Raw genomic sequence first — 22,501 nt, 5'->3', positions numbered from 1 at the left:
ATTCATGTTTATGATATTTTATACAGATCTCTACATCATAGTTGTCTAAACAATTATCTGTCTGTATCATTACGACTAATATTGATTTGTATAGACCATTTGACAGGATGTTTTCCTCAGCGTCACTCATGGTTTTTCTGCCACAGGCAACTGCGGTATGGAGATAGCTGTTCTGCTGCTGCTGACTGTGCCTTTGAGTGCTGCCACTCCACTAAGACCAACTCACAGGTCAGTGAAAAACATCAGTAAATATACAGCTAATGATGTCGGGGAAAATACTTACAGTAACCATAAAAATGTGTCACCCACTGCCTGCTAATCTATAAATGGAATATCAACACTGCCTCAAAAAAAAGAGGAATTTAGGTAGAAAGAAGGGAAAAACTGGACTATATGTTAATTTATCTGTGTAATACAGTATTGACAATCAGAGTTGTTTGGTTCACGTGATGCCTATATTAATAAATACCTTTTTCTGATGGACCAACAGGTCAGACACCGTCCTCCCAGGGGACGCCATCCAGGTTTCAGAGGTGAAAACACCAGAGGACACACAGGAGCAGCATGCTAAAGCACTGAAGATCGTCCCATTTCATTCAGAAGACAAACACCTAGACCTGGAGGCTCTGAAAAACAGGTGCGAAAGAGCATATATATTCAGAAATCAGGAATATTTTTCCCTGGGGGACAACTGTGATACGTTACAGTCAATCTGATGTATTGCATAGAGATATATAGGAGCAGAAATGAAAAACAATGAATAAAACTAGAATGTTACAGTTTAGAAATACAAAATATAATACAATATAGCATGAGGAAAGGCATGTATTTATATCGCTTAGACAATCTCTGTAGTAATTTAATGATGCAGGATTACTGCAGCATAAATAGTATGGTGTTTATTTCAGTTCTACTAATTATGGCTGTTAGCAAAACCCAAATTTTACGTTTATTATTTAAGTGAAAACTGGATAACATTCTGTAAATATATGTGCTTAACTTCAATTTTGTTCCCCCCTTCTACAGCATGCCACTGAAGTTACGTCTACGGCGCGCACCTCAGCGTGGATGCCAGCTTGGGACATGCCAGGTTCACAACCTGGCCAGCGACTTATACCACATCAGCAAAACAAAAGACAAAGAGGAGTCGAAAAAGGCCAATGACCCGATGGGATTCGGTAGATAGGGGCCAAGAGGGACGGCGGCACTTAAGGACTAAGGAGGTGGAGAGTTCTCAACACAGCCTCCATCTATTTACAACCAAATATTTCTGTATGATCTGACTGACTGGTACTTTTTATTGATTTATGCTCATTAAGCACATTGAATGTGGAAGTGTTAATACTATGTTACTTTTTAAAATATAAATTCCTCTATATTTAAATGCATTGTACAATAAATATTTAATATAAAGAAGTGTGTGGCGCTTTAGTTTATGCATATCTGGGTTAACCCGCAAGGGGCATTAGAAATGGATTCCTACAGGTTGAATGCTGCTTACACAGGCTCTTTCAATGGATTATTAGATTTAGCTTTTTAGGAAACAACAGAGGGGCTTTGAAACATAATTGCTAGACTCAGAAATTGGCTTATATGCAGGTGCACAGATTTTGCATTACTCCCCCCATTAAATAAAAACAGGAAAGTTGCAGTCGACTTTTGTTTTGGAAAAATTTGGACATTTACACCATGAACTGATGCAAAAAACACACAAATTGGTGCATGAAAATTCATCAGATGAAGGAAAGTAAGTCTTCAAGTATATGTAGTATATTTCTCTCACATGCTGATTAAAATGTGATGTTGGAAATGTTTCGGCGTGTAAAACAATCTGGCCTTTATCGCTGTAGATGGTGTGGGGACTAATTGAGGCATCTGACCCACTTGCCATGGTGTAAATCCAGACCTGACTGTGATATTTTTAGGCAACCATGACAGTAACAAATTGGTCAGTGCACATTGCACAAGCTTCTGTCTTCAGTTGTCATGTCTGCTACAGCAGTGTTGAAATATGTCATCAATGACCAGGGGTATTTTCCTCCTAACTTCACCACATCAGATATTTCTCACCAGGAGATGGGCATCTTAATCTATGTTGTAAGGGGATCATAATCAGCATTGGCTCAGATCACACCCCAGGTATGAAATATCTGTGGTTTTGGGTGGCCCCTCCTATTTTCAGAGTTTGGAGGCCTCCTGTAAAAAAACACACCCTCACCTGTGCGGTGTCTCTGCTCTACACCTTGTTTCCTCTCTGGCTGGCTGCGGAGAAAAGTTTGGAAATGGCCTTTTCATTGATTCACGCTCATTCAAAAATGCAGCAATCCAGGAAATGAGCATTGTCACTGGAAAATGGTCAGGAAGAAATCCTGAAGTCATTCCCCCGACTATCTCTTACTGAGTGGAAGAGAAAGGAAAAAAAAGAACATGAGAGACACAGGAGGAGAAGGAGGCGGCGGAGACCAAATCTGTAAATCTGAGAAGGATCAGGTGGGTAGGCTTTTTATTCAGTCTCCTGTTGTGATATCATTGCGGTGCTTTGTCAGACAATTTAACAAAAAGGAAATTTACAAAGTGGAAGCGGTGAGGAAAGTTGCGGCTGGCAGTTATCCCGCGAGGTTCTGAGTCACAATGACGAGCGATGGTCAATCTGCTTTGGGCAGCACGTATCTAATGTTCCTTTGGGGGTTTAATACTCACTGTTAAAGAGTCTTGAATGACCGAAGCCACTACAGGGTTGCAACTGTGCGTGAACCGCCCCGCATTTGTCCCTATTGTAGCTAAACCGAGCTACGGTCTGCTCGTATCTGTTGACACTGTGTGCTTGTCAAACCGGCGGAAGTTAAGCTAGCTTAAAAAGGCACTTTCGACCGTTTAACAACGTAACGTTACGCTTAATGGCTAACATTCCGGTCATCGTTAATAACTTACGAAAGGCTTCGGTGACTCAATTTCTAACTTAGTCGCTGCTTAAACGTTTACTTGCGTTATCTCTGACGGTAAAAACAAAGGCAAGAGCACACCCATTGTATGTTCAGTAACAGTTCCCTAGCGTTTCATAAGCTAACGTTAACTATATTTAACGTTAAGCTAACCTAGTTAACTTTGTATGGTAAGGTTTATGCTTTAAGTTGAAGTTTTAACGTAAACAGACATGGCCACCCTTAATATTAACACCGGCATCCAAAAGATACAAACAAAATACAATATAATATAAGGTAAAACATGTCTTAACTGCAAATACTTTAACTCGACAAGCACAGGTGTTGCTAATAATATTAATCATGGCTGCATTCCATTTAGGTGTGCCAGCTCCAGGGCTCTGGTGTTGTGCCGCTGGCTCACTGACGGCGCTCCCTGGCACAGCTAAATGGAACGCAGCCATCGTGTTAGCCGTTGATGTGCTTTTCCTGATTATACTCAGTGGCGTCCCCAAGGAGGGCGTGCGGTGGGGCATGATACAATCACGGCCCCCTCTCCAGTGGCCCACCCTGGTGAAAATGATGAGAGGCTGATATCACTGCTTGAATTAAGAGGATTATTATGACGCACTTGAGGCATTCATAGCTTGACGGTAAGGAGGCTAACTAATGCGCTAAAGTTAGGCTAAATTTGGACAAGGGAACAGCTGGCATTTTCAAAGGGGCCCCTTGAACTCTCACCTCAAGATATTTGAATAAAAATGGGTTCTGTTGGTCACCGGATACCCACGAGTCTCCACTAAACTTGATTAGTTTTGTTTCCAGTAAATGTTTTGTTCCTTACAGTCAGTGAACTTCAAACTAAAGCTGTAAATTTGTCTTTTTAAGGAAAAGGACAAGCCTATTTAAAGAACAATGAATCACCTGGCATGTATAGATATGAGGGATGAAACTGAATTGATCAAACAAAGGTCTTATTCTGAAATATAAACGACGTGTAGTCTCCTATTGCATTCGAGCTATGGGTAAGATGGTGAACATGTTGCTGAGCTTTAATTTAGGGAACAAGCACAGTTGGTATTTTTTCTTTATAAGCAATGTTTTATGTGTATTCAAAATCATTATTAATTGATTAATTGATTGTTAATGTTACCAATGAACGATTAAGGAAAGTGCTTACAATTTGTAACCCTAATTGATATATCTTCCTGAGACCTGAACTTTTGTTTGGTGTTCATTTTTAATTTCTCCTAGCTATTTGGGATTAGTAGGACCTGATAAGTATGAAAAAATAACATTGTCAACAATAATAAAGTCCCAATGTCCTCATATGAGACAATAATTAAGTCTCAATGAGCTCAAACGTGACAATAATTAAGTCTCACTGTCCTCGAATGCGACAATAATAAAGTCCCAATGTCCTCATATGAGACAATAATAAAGTCCCAGTGTCCTCAAACGAGACAATAATTAAGTCTCACTGTCCTTCAACGAGCTGATGATAAATTCCCAGTGTCTTACAATGAGTACTTCCTAATTAACAGTGTCTTAGCTTGTTACTGTTGCTAAAATTGGTAAAAATTTGTTGCCATATCAAACTACAAACATTATTAATTATAAATAAACGTAAAAGTTTTAACCATTTAATGTGATCAGGTTTTGGACCTTGCTGTCTTTGTGTCGGGATCGGCTGCAGACTGACTTGGCAGAGATGGCTGCCATCTTAGACAACAGGTCTAAGTTAAGCAGAATGGAGTTTAAAGTCCAGTAAATCCAAAATGTAATATCCTCATATGAGGACACAGGGTCTCAGGAGGATATAACGTATTAAAACAGGACTGATGTGGAATTCAAAATGTTACCTGTACTGGTATTCGTCTATGCACATCAGATAATTACTAATATTAGCTGTAAAATAAGAAACCAAATCTGTATGTGATTCATTAACTCTCTATATTGACTTAGTTTTTAGCCAGCCTTTGTACTTCAACTTCGTAAATAGATTCCTGACATTCAGTTACAGCGTTTTTGGTGTGCCACCTTAAGATTTTCAGTGGCCCCATCTGGCCCCTATGAAAAACTTCTGGGGGCGCCACTGATTTTACCAGTCAAAATGTCCTGTGAGACATATGTATTCCCATTATCATATTTCTGTTGAGATGACAGTGGATTAGATATTAATATTTTGAATATATATTTTATAGTGCATCTTTCAATTCAAAGTTGTAAAGAGAGAACAGTCCAGTTTTAAGTTGTAAAAAAAAAAAAAAGAGTCCCTTGAGGCTCCTTTGTTTGACAAGTAGGTTTGTATTTGTACTGCAAAATGTACTGTATGCACTAATGATACCTGCACAGGAGTAGCCTACGTGTCCACCACACACATGCACGCAAACTCGAGCTGAATCTACAGCACCGTGTCAGAAGTCACAGCCAGGTGTTCAGGCACCGCATATCTCACCAGTGTAACACCTCCTCTGAGCCAAAGTCAGTGTTTCTCATTTAACAGTTTCCTACACCCTGCAGCAACATGAATTCCAAGCGCAAAAGGGTAGGGATGGAGTTAAACCTTTTAAACAGCTTGTCCGAAATTTCAGTGTGTTAACCTGTTGAAAATGTTTTCAGAGTTGGATCCCCAAAATCATCAAGAAAAGAGTGTGCACCACCTTCGTAGAAGATTCTTTCAGGTACTGTGAACTCTGTGGAGCACATTCCTCCGTGATAGTCACTCTCTGTTTACTGTTGTGATGCATCAAAGGATGATCTTGTTTTCACATGTATTATCCTCTCACCTCTCTCTCAGTAATGGCGCGCTGTGTCAGTGTGGGGGTGCGAGAGATGCCCATGGCTCTGTGGCTCTCGGTGACTATTTCAGCACAGCGATTGTCAACCACTGGGACAGCGCCCAGCACTCCTCTGAATACCCGACTGATGCTTTCGGAGAATTGCAGTTCGCAGGAGCCAGCAAGAGGCATAGCTATGTGGGTGGCCTTTCTGTTTGCATGATAAATGTTCTCTGAATGGCTCATTAAATGCTTCATCTCCTTTCTTTAACCGACTGCTACACCTGAACAAGCAAACATAATATACTGACAGTGAAGTCACATCTGTACTGTGAAGCTCCTCTGCTTTATCGTAACTTAAGCATGTGTTTTGATGCTACAATGATCACAATTTGTCATTTTTAAGTCAAAGTTTGTTGTAAAATGTGATCAAATATCCATTTTGTCTCTCATGGGGACCCTCAGTTCCTGCGTCTGTCATGGGACACCCCCGCGTCTATGGTCTACACCCTGATGACAGCCCACTGGGGTCTTCCTTCCCCCAACCTGGTGGTTTCTATAGTGGGCGGAGAAGGCAGGACAAAGGTGAAGACTTGGGTGCGGGAGGTACTCAGGCAGGGACTGGTGAAAGCCTCACAAAGCACAGGTAAACATAATGTAACTCTGAAGTAGCTAAACCACCACTTCAGACATGGCTACGAATGTGGTTCATAGGTTACATGCCAGTTGTGAAATCCATATACGCTTTTTACACTCTGTTAGCTTTAAGTTGTGAATCACTTTGTCTGTGGTCAGCATGTGATGTCATGACTTTACAGACTGTTCCCCTTGATCTAAAATACATGCTTTGACTGGCATCTGCAGAGCTTAAAAAGTCTTAAGAAACATGGGCGCAAATGCTTTGGTCTCTTTGAAGCTGTGTTTGCTGCCTCATACCGATTTCTTTCTCTTTCTCTGATGTCAAATGAATTCCAGACACCTTTTAGAGCTGAAAAGAGCTGCTACTATAACTGGTTTGTTAGCCTTATATGAGCACATGCATTTCAGTTTTGCGTGTTTTTGCTCATGTAAAAATCTTCTCGTAAAGTCCAAAGTTGCAGGCGTTTCCAAGTGACTAATAATGATAAATGTTGAATCAACACTTTCTTGGAAGATGCAGAACCTCGTGGTGGACTTTGCGGGAAAAACACAGCTGTTACAAACTCTAGTACCATTGCACGTTATGGCTCTCGGGGGTCTGATCCTAATTCGGTACTACAATGGCCATTTCCTCACGACTACCGTGCCAAGTGCAGGTGGCAGAGGATTATAGCGATCTCCTGTCATTTGAGGTCATTTAAACAAGCTGTACTCTCGAAGGCTACGGACCAAAGCAAAAGTAATTAGACTGGTGTAAAAACATGCAGGTGTGTTGTTGATACACGCTGTGGAAGGACAGTGTGTATCATTGTAGACTATTTGTAAATATTATGTAAAACAACATGCTTTCAGAAATTAAAATGTAGATGTGTGAAATCATATTAACCTAACATGAAATAAAGAATATGTCAGCCAATCTACACACAGCTAGTACAGCGGTAATTTAACCATTTTCCAGGCGCTGAAGTTCAGCTTTGAACTGCGAAACTCTGCCATGACGTTCCTTTTTGTCTCAAGAAACTACCACAACCAAGCAGTTTCTTTCCTTCTCACATTTATGTTTGATTGTTGCACCCAGGTGCGTGGATCCTGACAGCAGGCTTGCGTGAAGGCGTCGGCAGGTGTGTTGGAGAGGCGGTGAGAGATCACGCCACCGCAGCCTCATCGGTGTCCCTCAACAAGGTGGTGGCGCTGGGCATTGCTCCCTGGGGCCTGGTGCACAACCGACAGCAGCTGATCAACCCTGAGGTTGTCACGTACTATAGTTACAAATATAACTGATTATTCCAAATAAAAAACAAACATACAGGGCCCTATCTAACACTCGCGGTACAGTGCAGTGCAACTATCATTGCTAGTTTCAGACCAATGCAAATAAAAAATGTACTTGCACCCATCTGTGTCCCCATGGGCATGTAGGCCTTAAAATTGGGAGTAAGAGATAGAGATTGAGCCATTGATTCAACAAAAACCTGCCGTTTAACCTGGATTCTTCCTCTTCCAGGGCAGCTTTCCTGCTAAGTACTACGTCCAGAACACGTCCCGGGACTCCTGCTGCCTGGACAACAACTACCAGGCCTTCCTCCTGGTGGACGATGGAAGTGTCGGACGCAGAGGAGGAGAGACGGGGTTCAGGGCCAAACTGGAGGACTACATCTCCCACCAGCGCACAGGCATCTGGGGTGAGAGATGGGATAATAAAATTAAATGTCTCGCATTGTATGTAGAATCGTAGAGGTGTAATTGCTCTCCATGGACTCACTGAAAAATATGACAGGAAGTAGGCCTAATAATTTTTGTCTTGGTTGTTTTGTTGTTCCTTGGAATTTCTGGTAAAACTGGATATGCGAAACCAGTCATCATGCAGATAGAAGAATAACACATCACTTTCGTTTGCTGGTATTGTCTCTGGTTCCCCATACTAATATTCCAAGGAATGTATCTATTTGTGTGAACTGTATATAAAGAAAACTAAAGATGTCTAAACTGTACAATGCTCCCACAACTGTAAAATTGCTGTTTGGCCCTCTTGTGGTGATTTTTGGTTAGTGCATGTGACGATAAGATGAACCTTAGGTATGCCCTGGACGAGAGCCGCTGCATGCCACTGCAGGAATTTCAAACACGGCTCCTCAACATGTAAAATCAAGCAGAGATTTGTCAAAAATTTAGCAGGGTGCTCTGTCTGTGTCTTTGCCATCTGGAAGCTCTTGTGTCACAAGAAAAATATGCAGTTTGATTGTTGTCAGTGTGTAAACATAATCAAAATACCTGCATCAAAGAGAAGTTGGTATAAGCAAAGATTTTACCAATGCACACTTGCGAATTAACTGTAAAAATGTTTAACTTGTTTTTTAGGCAGCGGCAGCATTGACATCCCTGTCCTTTGTATGCTGGTGTCTGGGGAAGCCAGCATGCTCGAGGTTTGTTGATTTCCACAAAAAAAATAATTAAGTTAGTTTTTATATTATGCCTTTGATTTCCATAAAGAAATGCTTCGCTCTCTTTCCCTAATTTCTGTCAGAGAGTGGATCTGTCCCTGAAAAACTCCATGCCCTGGCTGGTGCTGGCTGGCTCAGGAGGCCTTGCCGACTTCCTGAGCGACGTCTTGGCGAGTCTGTCGTCAGCCACGGTCGTCCAGGCCTCTGGTGAGGGAGAGGGCGAGGCAGGCCCCAGCGTGGATCTGAAGGACAGAGTGGCAGATCGGATTAAGAAGCACTTCCCGTCTGAAGCGGACTCGGACAAACTAGTCGAACGGGTGAGTGGTGTGTGTGTCGTCATTGTGTGGCTTTTGACATGCTGAACAGGAAGAAGCTGTATGTTCGGCAGCTGCTTGCTTAGATTGCCATGCAATTAAACATTGATATTCATAGTCTCAGAGGCTTTCATATGTACTTTGTGGCATCTTGACCTTTCTTTGAATGCTCTAAGGTCAAGATTCCAACTTTACTCACGCAGGATATTTTGCAGTATCGTAATGGGCAGGTTGCCAACAAACTTGCTGTGTGTATTTCTGCCATCCCAAGTGTATGAAGCCTTTATTTCTTCTACCCTCAGGGTAAGCTCACATGTTCAGCTGTGTTGCTGCTGTTGAGGCTCTATGAACAGCAGGATTTATCAGAATGCTGCTTATGTCATCCAACACAGAATTGTTGCATGTAATGAACATTTATTGAGCCGCCACTGGGCCTGTGAACTTCAAGCTACTCCTTGTCCCAGCACATTCCTGAGAGCGCTGGCTGTTATTTAGCTGTTCCTGTTGCTGTTTACAATTACCTCACTCACAAGCTGTTGTTTGGAGGTCAGTTTCAGTTTTCCCATGGCGTAACAGGACTATTTTTGTAGCACAACAGACTGTGTGTAGCCAATTACAATTACATTTTTTAAAAAATGCCTTTATACTGATCCACATGATCTCCTAGGGACATATGTTGTCAAACAGCCTCCCCTAAACCACCCTTACAGAACCTACAGGGTTACAGAACTTCCAGCGGCAAGCCAGCATCAATGACTTATTGACCACATGCAACGGCGTATTGTGTTCGACATAGAGGACGCTCTGTACAAATGTAAACTGCTCAAACTAAGATAGATATTTAATATTGTCATCCAGACGTTAAAAAATGTAAAGGTTACATTGTGTTTAGTATCAAATATACCCTTCTCTCGTTCCTAGAAAACAGTAGATGTCATCATTTGATTGTAAAGCATTGTAAAACCAAGCAGATTTTATAACAGTATTGTGAAAAACAAGAAGATCTTTTACAAAGAAAAAAGAAATGAAAGAAGAAGTGAAAGAAATGCCACAAAAGCAGCTTGGCATTAAGTTCTATTTTTAAGGTACACTATACAGGATTTTATTAAACACACTTGTAAGTCAGATTAAAAGGAAAAGCCAACCCCAGATTCACGCTCGTTTGGCATTTCACTTCACTATAACTGCATTTTTTTTGCCATGCTGTGTCTCTTGGATGCCCGCTGCTTACAGTCTGGCACCTGGTTGCTACCTCTTTATAAAGCCCTGACCTCACCTGAGCTCTGTGGGGGTGCATGCCCATACACACGCCGAGCATAGACTGTAAGAAACTACAGGCAGAGTGCAGAGTCTCTGTAGAAAAAATACGCCACCACACTCCTAGTGGGACATAAGTGATTGTCATTGGCAACAGGATAATACACAAATATTCAGCTGAACAAAAGCAGCACATGCAGATCAAATGCAAGTGATAAAAATAAACATGAAGAACATAAAATGGAAGTAGGGTTTTCCTCCATGGTTACGAAAAGTTCTGACAGTTCCTGTTTCCTCTCGAGAGAGAGAGAGAGAGAGAGAGAGAGGGAAGTTCGTCCCGAAGCTTGGTGCTGCACTTATACCCTACATTTTAATGAAGGCGACTACAAACAGCTGCACTCTGCGATGGAGCTGGAGTCTCGGGGGTCCAGTTTGTGTGATGGAACATCATCAACACTGCATGCTGCCTTGAAAGAGTGTGGCGGGTTATTGACTCTTCTATCAGTGTCCTAATGATTATTAAATCTTTAATGTAATCAGTGGTGTGAATTGCTCTCTGTTGAACTAGGTGTGGCTGGATACCCACTTGTAATCTTATTCTTTTCTACTCATGGGTCGTGTTGGTTCTTAGATTTAAATACCCTGATACAATCTTTAAGTGTCAGACACGCTGCTCACTCAGCATGAGGAGGCATCCACTTAACTATATCAGGGATATGACAGTACCCTTTGTTACCAAGTCTTTCTTTATCCTTATGCGTGTCCTTTTTAATCTCTTTCTCAGCATCACCAAGTGCTAATACAGCTGAAATTCCTGCTTTTCTTGTCTCCAGGTCCTGAGCATCTACCAGAACAGAGACTTCATCACAGTCTACCACGGAGAGCAGGAGGGCCCAAATGAGTTTGATACAGTCCTGCTCAAAGCGCTGGTGGGAGGTACAACTCATTCCTGTTTTGAAGAGTGCTGTTTTAAGAGGCAATGGGTCTTTGTTTAAAGGGATAGTGCACCCAAAAATGAAAATTCAGCCATTATCTACTCACCCATATGCTGATGGAGGCTCAGGTGAAGTTTTAGAGTCCTCACAACACTTCCCGGAGATCCCAGGGGAGAGGGAGTAGCTCAGTCCATAGGGACTTGGGTTGGGAACCGGAGGGTCGCCTGTTCAAGTCCCCGTCCGGACCAAAATATGGAGCGTGGACTGGTAGCTGGAGAGGTGCCAGTTCACCTCCTGGGCACTGCCGAGGTGCTCCTGAGCAAGGCACCGAACCCCCCAACCGCTCTGAGCGCCTGTCATGGGCAGCCCACTCTGACATCTCTCCACTTAGTGCATGTATAGGTCCTGTTTGTGCATGTGTGTTCAGACCTGTGTGTAATTGACAAACAGAGTGAAAAAATGGAATTTCCCCTTGGGGATTAATAAAGTATATAAACACAACTCCACCTAATGGAGGCTTAAGGCGCCCCAGATTCAAACGTCCAAAAACACATCATTGAAACCACAAAATATCTCCATACTCTAAAACTTCACCTGAGCCTCCCTCGGCATATGGGTGAGTAGATAATGGCTGAATTTTCATTTTTGGGTGCACTATCCCTTTAAGTTCGTGGTGTGATTTTTGTGTTTTCCCCCTTTTTCACCAAATATTCCATACACATACTGACAAATACAAAAAAGTAGCAACAGATGTACAGAGGATACTAAAACATAAAAGGGTGCACTAAATTGGAAAAGTGGGAAAAAGATCAGCATCTCAATGATTTGGATCATTCCCTCATTCTTGTTTTTCTTGTTGTCTTATTCTCGTCTTCTTTATTTTCTATTTTTGTGTTCTTTAGCAAGTAAGCAGCGTGCGTCAGTGGATGCCAGTCCTTACAATGAAGAGCTGAAGCTAGCGGTCACGTGGAACAGGGTTGACATTGCCAAGAGTGAACTCTTCAATGGAGACATTCAGTGGAGGGTGAGGGGAAAGAGAGAGAGATACTACCACTGTAAAGTAGATGAATAATGTGTGGTGTATTGTGTTGGTATGAAATAAGTGAGAATGTCTTGACCCTATACTGACATGTTTATCCAATCCAACAGTATGAAGACTTGGAAGACTCCATGACGGACGCCCTGGTCAACGACAAGCCTCAGTTTGTGCGTCTCTTCACTGAGAACGGCCTCAACATCCTGGACTACCTGACCTACGGCAGGCTGGAGAGCCTCTACCGCTCGGTGGCCGATGGGACGGTGCTTTACCAGCTGCTTCAGCGCCGTCTGGCGGAGCGGCTGGGAACTGCAGTCCCCGTGCCAACATCAAACCTGTCGGACTCGCCTTCCAGAGTGGCAACAGAGAACATACAGAGTGGCCCGGTGACGGAGATCAGCCTTTTTGAGGTGTGTTGTGAGGGAGACGGCCATGCCTAACGTCTACTTTTACAATCAAAGAATCAAAGAAAACCAATTTTTACATGTACATTTTTGTTTGTTTGCTCCTCCACCCCTTTTCCTCAGGTTTCAGGGGTGCTGGAACTGTTGATGGGTGACGTCTGCCAGCCATTTTACTACGATGCTTTGGGCTTAGAGCAGATGACATCCAAGAGGAGAGCTCTGAGGGTACTTTTTTTCCAATATGTAGACAGCTATTAAAGCTAGTGAACTGCTGTAGGGCTTGTGAAGACAACAGAGAATGACATGATCAAATTGAACCCTCCTCCCCTGCTTCTCTTCATCCCTCAGCGTGCCAGTAAGCTGCTGCGAGGAGACTGCTTGTATCGGGAGAAGCGCTGCCTCTTCCCCTGGGCTTCTCTCTTCATCTGGGCCGTCCTCCAGAACCGCAGCGAGATGGCCACTTTCTTCTGGGAGATGGTAAAAACCTCTGAGACTTAGAGAAAGCCAAAAATATGTTCTGCTGCTTTTTGAAACCAACAAAAGGCCTTTGCTGTCTCTTCCAGGCAGGGGAGTCAGTGTTGAGTGCTCTGAGTGGCTGCAAGATGCTGAGGGAAATATCCAAGCTGGAGGTCGAGACTGAGACCAAACTGTCCATGAAGGAGCTGGCCCAGAGGTTTGAGAACCTGGCACATGGTGAGATCATGAACGCACCATCCACCAAAGTTTAATTACACAAAATAGCTGATAAATAAATGTGCAGGAATGACTATGAGGTATTAAACTTCACAGTCTAATTGCTCTAGTGTTATTTGGCCACTCCTTGTTTTAAAGTTATGTAACGCACCAGTGTTTCAATGGGTAGGTATTTAAATTTTTTGTCAGATAAAGCGGTGCATGCATGCCCACTGTATAATGATTATAACTGATTTTCAGAAAAAAAAGACCAAACTTTCTCTGCACTCATCTCTCCCTCTCCTCAGACGTCTTCAGCTCTTGCTATCGGAGCAATGAGAGTCGCTCGTTCACCCTGCTGATTAGGAAATCTCCAGTTTGGGGTGGCACCACTTGCCTCCAGATGGGCATGGGTGCTGATGCACGACTTTTCTTCAGCCACGACGGAGTACAGGTGTGTCACTGTTTTCACACCTGTGTGACTGTCACATGACTAGACAACAATGGAGCCAAGTAACTGACTTTATGTAGGCAGTATAACCAGTTCTGTTTATGCTTGGTCTTTTTTTAAATGTTTCAAAGTATATCTCATGTTTGATTTGCCAGATTTTCTGGCTGAAGCTTATTTCTTTCTTTAACTTAAAATAATTAAAGAAGTTAAAGTCTTCCTTTTTATTGAAGTACATTCTCTGCCAATAGGTAATTTGTAAATGGAGCTTAAATAGGCTACATTCACACTGCAAGCTTTAGTGCTCAATTCAGATTTATTGCTCAGATCTGATTTTATTTTTGTCTGTTCACATTATTTTTTAAATGTGGCCAATATCAGATTCCACTGTAAAGTGGTCATGCTCATGCCAGCGGATTTGGGTTGATAACGAGAATGAGGGTGAAAAAAAAGAGAGCCAAATTTCAATTATTTAATAATAATGGGGAGGTAGAGTGAGGAGTGGTGGGATTGTGACGTGAATGGTTTCACTGAAACAGATTTCATCCCAACTTTCAGGATGTCAAGGGCTGCTTTCAGCTTCATCTGTCCATCACAGCTGTTTTCCATGTTTGTATTAACAGTTTGACTCCGGCCAGCGCAGAATTGTGATGAATGTTGATCTAGAGTGACAGACACATGAATTCCAAGGTTGCATTGCAAAAAATCAGACCTGTATGTGATTTAGGACCAAATATGAAAGTGGCCCAGATCAGATAGGATCAGATTCCATGTGATTCTGTGGTTCACATCGTTATGAAATAAGAAGATCTGAGTCGGTATGATTTGCCTGCCTGCAGTCTGTAGTGTAAACACTACACATACAACAGAGCCGGCTTTCATAGAGAGCAAATTAATTACAGTTGGTGAAAATGGTCTAATGCTCTCTTTGCCTTCAGTCTTTGCTGTCCCAGATCTGGTGGGGGGACATGAAGAGGAACACAGAGGTGTGGAAGCTCCTGCTCACCTTCTTCTGCCCCATCCTCTGCTACACCAACCTCATCTCCTACAGGTAAAATCCACTTTAGTACTTATTTATTTTTTTTATGCTTCTGCGCCTGCGATAGCCATAGCTGGAGGCATTATGTTTTTGGGTTGTCTGTCCTTCCTTACATCTCTCCCACTTCTTGTGAAAGCGATATCTCAAGAACGTCTTGATGGAATTTCTTCAAATTTGGCAAAAATGTCCGCTTGGACCCAACAATGAATCGGTGACATTTTGGTGGTCAAAGGTCAAAGTCAGTGTGATCTTGCACCCGTCTCATTCTCGTAAACAGGATATCTCCAGAACACCTTAAGGGAATTTCTTTAAATTTGGCAAAAACGTCCGGACATGGATGTAAACTGTAAGAGAAACTTGCTGGTGTGCGACGGCGTACAACCTCATTAACATTAGCTTTCAAAAGATTCAGATTTCATTTCTGATACTTAACAACAAACTCCACCTCACAGGGAACAAGAGGACCATCACCAAGACAATGAGGGGAAGCCTAACGAGGACGGAATGGGCAGGGACAGCGACAGTCTCTACGGAACCACCGTCTTCTCTTTCTCGGACATCAAGCACATGTAAAAAGTCTAAATAAACTCTTAAGTGATGTGGTTTCTGCCTTTCACTTATCATGCTAATGCAAGTGAACAGGATGCACTGGTGTCACAGTCTTGAATGAACATTACTTCAAAAATGCTTTTTCTATTGTGTTGATTGATTGAAAATATGTCATTGTTGTACCAGTGAAGCTGACGCACAAGGTCCAATCACTCCCAGAACAGCAACCATTAAAGGTGAGTCCTCTTTAAACGCAGCACCTTCTAAAAAAGATGCATAAATGAATATTTTAAGCAGCCATGACGAATGCAAGCAGCTCCTAATCCATGTCTGATAACCTTCCCTACAGGCATACCCCAGTCACGCAGGCCACCAAAGCGTCCGTTCATAGTGTCAAGATGGCGAGAGTTCTGGTTTGCACCCGTCACCTCATTTTTGGGCAACGTCCTGATGTACTTCCTCTTCCTCCTGCTGTTTGCGTACGTGCTGTTGGTGGACTTCAAGCCCCCGCCACCCGAAGGTCCGGCCATCACTGAGTATGTGCTGTACTTCTGGGTATTCACCATCGTGTGTGAGGAGATCCGGGAGGTAAGTGCGGAGACATCGTGCTTGTTTCATGCATCTGTGTCACATTTAACCACTGCAAAAGCAGATATGGCATAAAATCACTTCACATAAACAGCATTTATAAAGTATTTGGCTGTATTTAATGTTCTGTTTATTTATGTTTTTTTTTTCTTCTCAAAGACGTTCTTTCTGGGGACGATGAGTTGGCGTCAGAGGATGAGAGTGTACATTCAGGATGTGTGGAACAAGTGTGACCTCACCGCCATCTTGCTGTTCATTGTCGGAGTAATCTGCAGGTACGGATAACAGCTACACACAGGGACTGTCTACAGTGTATATTACTACAGGATTATGCCAAAATCTTCCGCAGTATTAGCTCAGCTGACAGCCTTTAAAGTGCAGTTATATCAAATGACCAACAGATGGCGGTGTTCTCACACTATCTGCTTCCCTATGTGTTTTAGGATGTTCGAAGCGTCATACGGATTTGGCCGGGAGTTCCTGTGTTTGGACTACATGGTCTTCACCCTCCGTCTCATTCACATCTTTGCCATTCACAAACAGCTGGGACCAAAAATCATCATTGTCAGCAAGATGGTGAGAAACGTCACCACAAGTTCACATCATACCAGTGATTCTTAGCAGGATGTTTGTATTATAATGATGGAAAGACAACTGTTTGCTCCTTTTCAGATGAAGGACGTCTTCTTCTTCCTGTTCTTCCTGATGGTGTGGCTCATGGCATACGGAGTAGCCAATCAGGCTTTGCTCTACGCCTACGACCCGAGCTTAGATCGCATCTTTCGCCGGGTTTTCTACAGACCGTACCTGCACATCTTTGGACAGATCCCTGTGGAGGAGATGGATGGTAAAAGGGCATCTTAAGAGAATAAAAGTTACAGTTTTAAAGTAGTCTAAGAATAATGTTGCAGCCTGTACTGGACATTTTTTCATATCCATTCCATTCCATCACTGTTATTGTGACGTGATAGCAGATTTATTTGATTTGTAGACATGTACAATATTTTTTAAAGTGCTGCACTTGGTCAAGAAACTAGATTTTAGATTTACTGTACTTCACCTGTACTGTGACTGATTCCTGTATATAATAGCAGAAAAAAAAGTTAAATCACAAATGATGAAACTAAAGTCAAACTAACAATGACAGTGGAAAAAATAGTGAGAAGAAAAATAAAATAAGAGCTGATTTATACTGTACCAAACTCACACATGTAATGGAAAAAAAAGGAATAAAATGAAAAGATGGGACTTATTTTAATCTTCTCTATATTTTTGTGTCTGTTCCAGTTGGAAAGACGTGGGACATGGAATGCACGCACAACATTACAATGATCGAGAACGGCGCGGAGCCGTGCAGGACGATGTATAGTAACTGGATAGTGGTCATTCTGCTGATTGTTTATCTGCTGGTCACCAATATCCTGCTCATCAACCTGCTCATTGCCATGTTTAGGTAAAGAATAAGATTAAAGTCAGTCCGTCTCTGTGACCTCACTGACACTATCGCTCACCCCAACTCTCTCTGTTGCCTTTGTGTCCACGCAGCTACACCTTCTCTGAAGTGCAGGCGAACAGCGACATCTACTGGAAGTTCCAGCGCTACAACCTGATCGTCCAGTACCACTCCCGTCCCTCCCTGGCTCCTCCTTTCATCATCCTCTCGCACATCAATCTCTTTATTAAGAGGCAGATCCGCAAGGTGCCCTCCATCAAGATCCACCACTTTGGTCAGTAGCGAGTCGAATTAATGTAACATCAATTACATCGCCTTCAGCTCAGCTGTTGTGGTTCCTGCTTTGTTCAGGCTGACATGAATGACAGCAGTGATAAAAAGCTTTTGCCTTCCTCTGTTAGTATTACAGTTAAAAGGGAAAGCAGCCAACAGGCTAATGACATGGGAAACCATTCAGAAGGAGGACTTCCTGACCGCCCAGAATAAGATCCAGAAAAGCAGCGACTCAGAGAGGCTCAAACGGATGTCTGTCAAGTGAGCACATCTTCCCAAACTAACACTGCACCAGCAAAATTACCTGTTTTCTACCTCCATCATACTGAGGTGAACGTGTCCTTTTTTAGGGTGGATGGTGTGCTCAAACACGTGACTGAAAGCAGAGACTTTGAACACAGGCTGAGAGCTCTGGAGAATGAGGTAAAACTAAAGAACACTTTTCAAACTGAGCTCATCATCTGTGGCATTTGTGTCGCTCTTGATACTGCTATAAAAGAGCCTGTCTGCTCAGGCAGCCCCTCCTGTGTAAGGGTTAAATAAATGTCATCCATCTCGATATAGCAGGGCTGGGTGCATCATGATAACTAGAACACTATGTTCTGATACTGATATCACAATGTGTGTTTATGTATGGGAAAATCACATACTTGTTAGGACAATACGCTTATTTGTTCTGTTGGTGAGAGTCAGATAAGAAGAAAATTACCACTCTCGTCTGTACAGTAAATGTGGAGCTACTACACAGCCCACAGAAGGTTAGAGTAGCTTAGCTTAGCTTAGCTTAGCATACTGAGGGTAAACAGCTAGTCTAAAAACAACAGTTGACTGTTTTAGCGGGGGTTATGTGCCTGACTATTTCTTGACTGGGACCAATAACTTCCTGGAATCTCCGCTAGTTGCCTGGCAACTGCTCAGAGCCAAGAAATGTGCATTAAACATACATTTGTCTAAATAAACAGTATATATGGTTTTGGATGCAGAGAGCTGTAATTATCACGTCACTTCCTGAGAGCCTCGTAACCACAGTAACCTTGTAATTTAAAAACACTTTTGAAACTATATTCAACCAGCTAAGTGAAATCTCACATTTCGTGCATACTTACACTTAAACTGAAGCGGTATTGACATCACAGGGTGTCGTAGTTGCTGTCTGTTGTTCTCTATCACATTGCATTAAGGCAGTGGTTCCCAGCTGGTGGGCTGCGGTCCAAAAGCAGGTCGTGTGTTCATTCTGAATGGACCACAAGTGACTTTCAAGTTTGTAAAAAAAACCAAAAAACACTTTATTCAGTGTTTAAGGTTGCTTTATTGTCATTCATCATGTACATGCTGAACGAAATACAGTACTCAATCCTCAGTGGAATAATGAATAAATAAATAAATAAATAAATGCAGTATATACCTAGAGAATCTAGCAGCCCACCCTGAAATCCAATCTTATAATTTAAGTAGTACCGGCCCTGTTGATGCTTCCTCATCCAGTAAACGTTCAGTTGATGCCACGACCCCACGTCACATCAGGGTCAAAAGTCTAAAACTCAAAAAACAGATTTGAAAGTGAAAAAAAACAGATTTGAAAGTGAAAAAAAAAAGATCTGAAAGTGGGAAAAAAAAAGATCTGAAAGTGAAAACAAGATTTGAAAGTGAAAAAATAAGATTTGAAACCGTAAAAAACAAGATCTGAATCTGAAAAGATAAAACATGCAGCTGAAAAAAATAAGACCTCAAATGTCAAAATATATATAGAAGTGAAAAGTGAAAATAAATTCTTCATTCAAAAGAATTACCAAAGTGAATCAAAATTATATTTAACCTGAAAAAATGTTTCATACACTTATTTTTATTTTGAATACATTGTTGTATTTTTCAAAATTCAAGATCAACACATGAATTTTCAGTTTCAAATTTTATTTTTTCAAGTACAAAACTTTTAACCCTAATGTAGCTCCATAAAATAGTATGTTAGTATGGAATTACTTTAGTATGGATTAAAAACAAGGTATAATATATGTTTCGCTTCCTGTTAAACTGATTCGGAGCTGCCATATGAATGTACATATGTAGCGCACAGCTTACGCCACTAGAGGTCAGTCTCTGTTCGTGCAACACAGCTGAGCTTAGAAGCCAACTGTGAGAGGTGAAAATAACATTACAGGACAAGTAAAGAAAAATGCCTCCTAGTTAATCAATTAAATATGACTCTATGGAATCATGAAAACATCGCCACATATAACTTTATCTTAAGATGACATCTTACAACTACAAAAGCAGTCTTATTAGCCACATGCTTTTATTCAGCTACTAGTCTGCCACCACCACCTTAGACTGAGAGCCAGGTCCCGCCCTCATGGTGTTTCTGCTACCTTTTTATCATTACTATTTCCTGTTAGCCTGTATCGTGGGCCATCACATGTTGATAACAAGCACCTCCAACTCGGGGCTGTTTGGTCTCAGGGGGCCTAATTTTTCTGGTAAAATTATGTGAATGCAAATATTAGGGTGCTACATCAGCATGAATAGTCATACAAGTATGAAATTTGGCAAGGAGTTTCCTGACTCAAAGGGGAAAGTAGAAAAATAAGATTCTGGGGCTTGCTGCCATTTTATTTCAAAATATTGCACACAACATCCCCCCCAAAAAAACAAAATATGACTATCTGTTTGACAAATTTTCATCACTTTGTGTTTATATTACTAATTTCATTTTGAGCCAAGGTTGACCTTTCTGTCTTGAAACTTATACTTGCTTTTGCCTAAATTTGTCACTATATTTGTATTTATATCTATAAATGCATGATATTCTATGGGCCGTAAGTATTTAAAACCAACAAGACTTCTCTAACTTGGCTAGTTGCATGTTATACACACAGCAATATAGGCTTGACAATGTCATATATGCTACAATAACTTCTATTACCAGCAGCTCAGCTTTAAGTTTTTTTGTTTGTTTTTTTACTCAAAAACATCATATACCGCACACCCCAGTGACATGTAAGGAAGGTATGAAGGTGTGAAAAAATAGCTACAGCCCAAGCCAAGTATAATGTGTGAAGTAGTAAGATGCAGAGGTGGTGATAGCTGGATTTGGTTACCGTTACACAGAGCAAGGCGAGCTGTTACACCCTGGTACCAGTCCTTATGCTAAGTTAAGCTAACTGGCTGCTTGTGGTAGCCTCGTATTAACAGGCACATATGAGAGTCGACCTCTTAGCCTGCTCTCTGCCATAAAGCAAATAAGTGTTCCCAAATGACAAACTTTTAAGGAAATGCCTGATATTAACTGACCATTTTCAGCTCCAAAAACTCTTCTGCAAGTAGCATTCAGACAAAATCCCACAACATGATTGCACTGATGTTCAAAGCTTGGGAAGTGTCAAGACAAGGCCCCAGCCCACTGCATGGCGTTATTGTTACTGTATTCTAATACACAGCTTTCTGCTCTTTTGATCCTCCTCCTCAGATGGAGTACTGCTCAAGTGCTCTCAGCTGGGTCGTGGATACTTTGGCTCAAGGCAGCACATTCAAACCCCCTCGGCCTCCACCTACGCTTAGAGGTACAAAGTCAGATCATGCAAGTTTCTTTCCAGGAACAAGTGAAACTACATGCTTAAAGTAATGGGTTTATTTTCACCAAGCTTGCGTGACTAGTTTTCTCTTTATTTTTAGTGCCGTTAGCCTCAAGTCGTTCATACTTAACATGCTTTGTAACATTTTCTTCCTCTTCACACAGATACGTTCCCTTCCTCTTCCAATTCCACCTGATTCAGCCTCTGTGGTGCCTTCATTTGCTCAGGGTCGGTATAAGACAAGATTTAAGCGCTTTTACCTTGGCTGCTCCCCCAGTCGTACTGTTTGTCAGCCACGTTCATCACTGGACTCAGTTACTGAATAGTTTTAATTGTTCTCAACTACAAAAGCATGTAGCAGAAATCACTACTTGTTACAGTATTGATTACATGCCAAAGCTGATATTTTACGGGTGCAATCAATCTTATAAGAATGCCAAAGTCAAGTGTATATATTTATGATGTGGCATGATATATTTTATGTTTTGTTTGCCAGTGCTATCATGTCTTTACTGCTGTTATTTTTAAGGTTTTTATAGAGGTTTTTACTGCGATATATGATAGTTTACAGGGGTTACATTGAATGTCACTGATATGCATGTGCATATTGTGATACTGTTGTGTTCAGTTACTTTCTGGCAACCTTAAATGTTGAATCATGTATTTGTGTTGCTACATTACTTTATTCTGTTCAATAAATTGTATATACGGTGTAATGAATGAGTTATTTCTGTTACTGTTGTGTAGGGAAATTTGCTTATGCATTTTCGCTTATCCTGTTGGGGGTCGTGGGGGCGCTGGACTCTATCCCAGCTGACATTGGGCGAGAGGCGGGGTACACCCTGGACAGGTCGCCAGACTATCACAGGGCTGACACACAGAGACAGACATTCACACTCACGGCCAGTTTAGAGTCACCAATTAACCTTTATGTCTTTGGACTGTGGGAGGAAGCTGGAGTACCCAGAGAAAATGCTGACATGGGGAGAACATGCGAACTCCGCACAAAAGGGCTCCCTTTTGCTGTGAGGTGACAGTGCTAACCAGTACACCTCCGTGCCGCCCGCCAAATAACATGATTATTTTTTTCTAAATATAGGGATTTTGATAAAAACAGAACAGTTTCTAAATTAATCTGTCACAGCAGAGACGGAGTGCTTTTTTTTTTTTTGTATGATCCAGA

At 41.8% G+C, this 22,501-nt stretch overlaps 1 protein-coding gene across 1 annotated transcript; it reads left to right on the top strand.

Annotated features, from left to right (window-relative positions):
- Positions 1-2,163: 2,163 nt before the first annotated feature.
- LOC126400120 (transient receptor potential cation channel subfamily M member 4-like) lies at positions 2,164-22,028 on the top strand. The gene is made up of 28 exons (XM_050060601.1): positions 2,164-2,490; positions 5,544-5,605; positions 5,722-5,899; positions 6,167-6,347; positions 7,419-7,588; positions 7,845-8,022; positions 8,699-8,763; positions 8,865-9,098; positions 11,186-11,288; positions 12,190-12,311; positions 12,437-12,733; positions 12,851-12,952; positions 13,076-13,204; positions 13,291-13,420; positions 13,708-13,853; positions 14,786-14,898; positions 15,339-15,455; positions 15,622-15,671; positions 15,785-16,023; positions 16,183-16,298; positions 16,467-16,599; positions 16,696-16,870; positions 17,311-17,476; positions 17,569-17,750; positions 17,878-18,010; positions 18,100-18,172; positions 21,213-21,306; positions 21,483-22,028. The coding sequence occupies exons 1-28, from the start codon at positions 2,428-2,430 to the stop codon at positions 21,512-21,514; spliced, it is 3,783 nt and encodes a 1,260-aa protein (XP_049916558.1). The 5' UTR covers positions 2,164-2,427; the 3' UTR covers positions 21,515-22,028.
- Positions 22,029-22,501: the final 473 nt, after the last annotated feature.

Source organism: Epinephelus moara, chromosome 13 (assembly GCF_006386435.1).
Source record: "Epinephelus moara isolate mb chromosome 13, YSFRI_EMoa_1.0, whole genome shotgun sequence".
NCBI lineage: Eukaryota > Metazoa > Chordata > Actinopteri > Perciformes > Serranidae > Epinephelus > Epinephelus moara.
The sequence above is the reverse complement of the archived record's forward strand: the minus strand, read 5'-3'. Positions and strand labels throughout refer to the sequence as shown.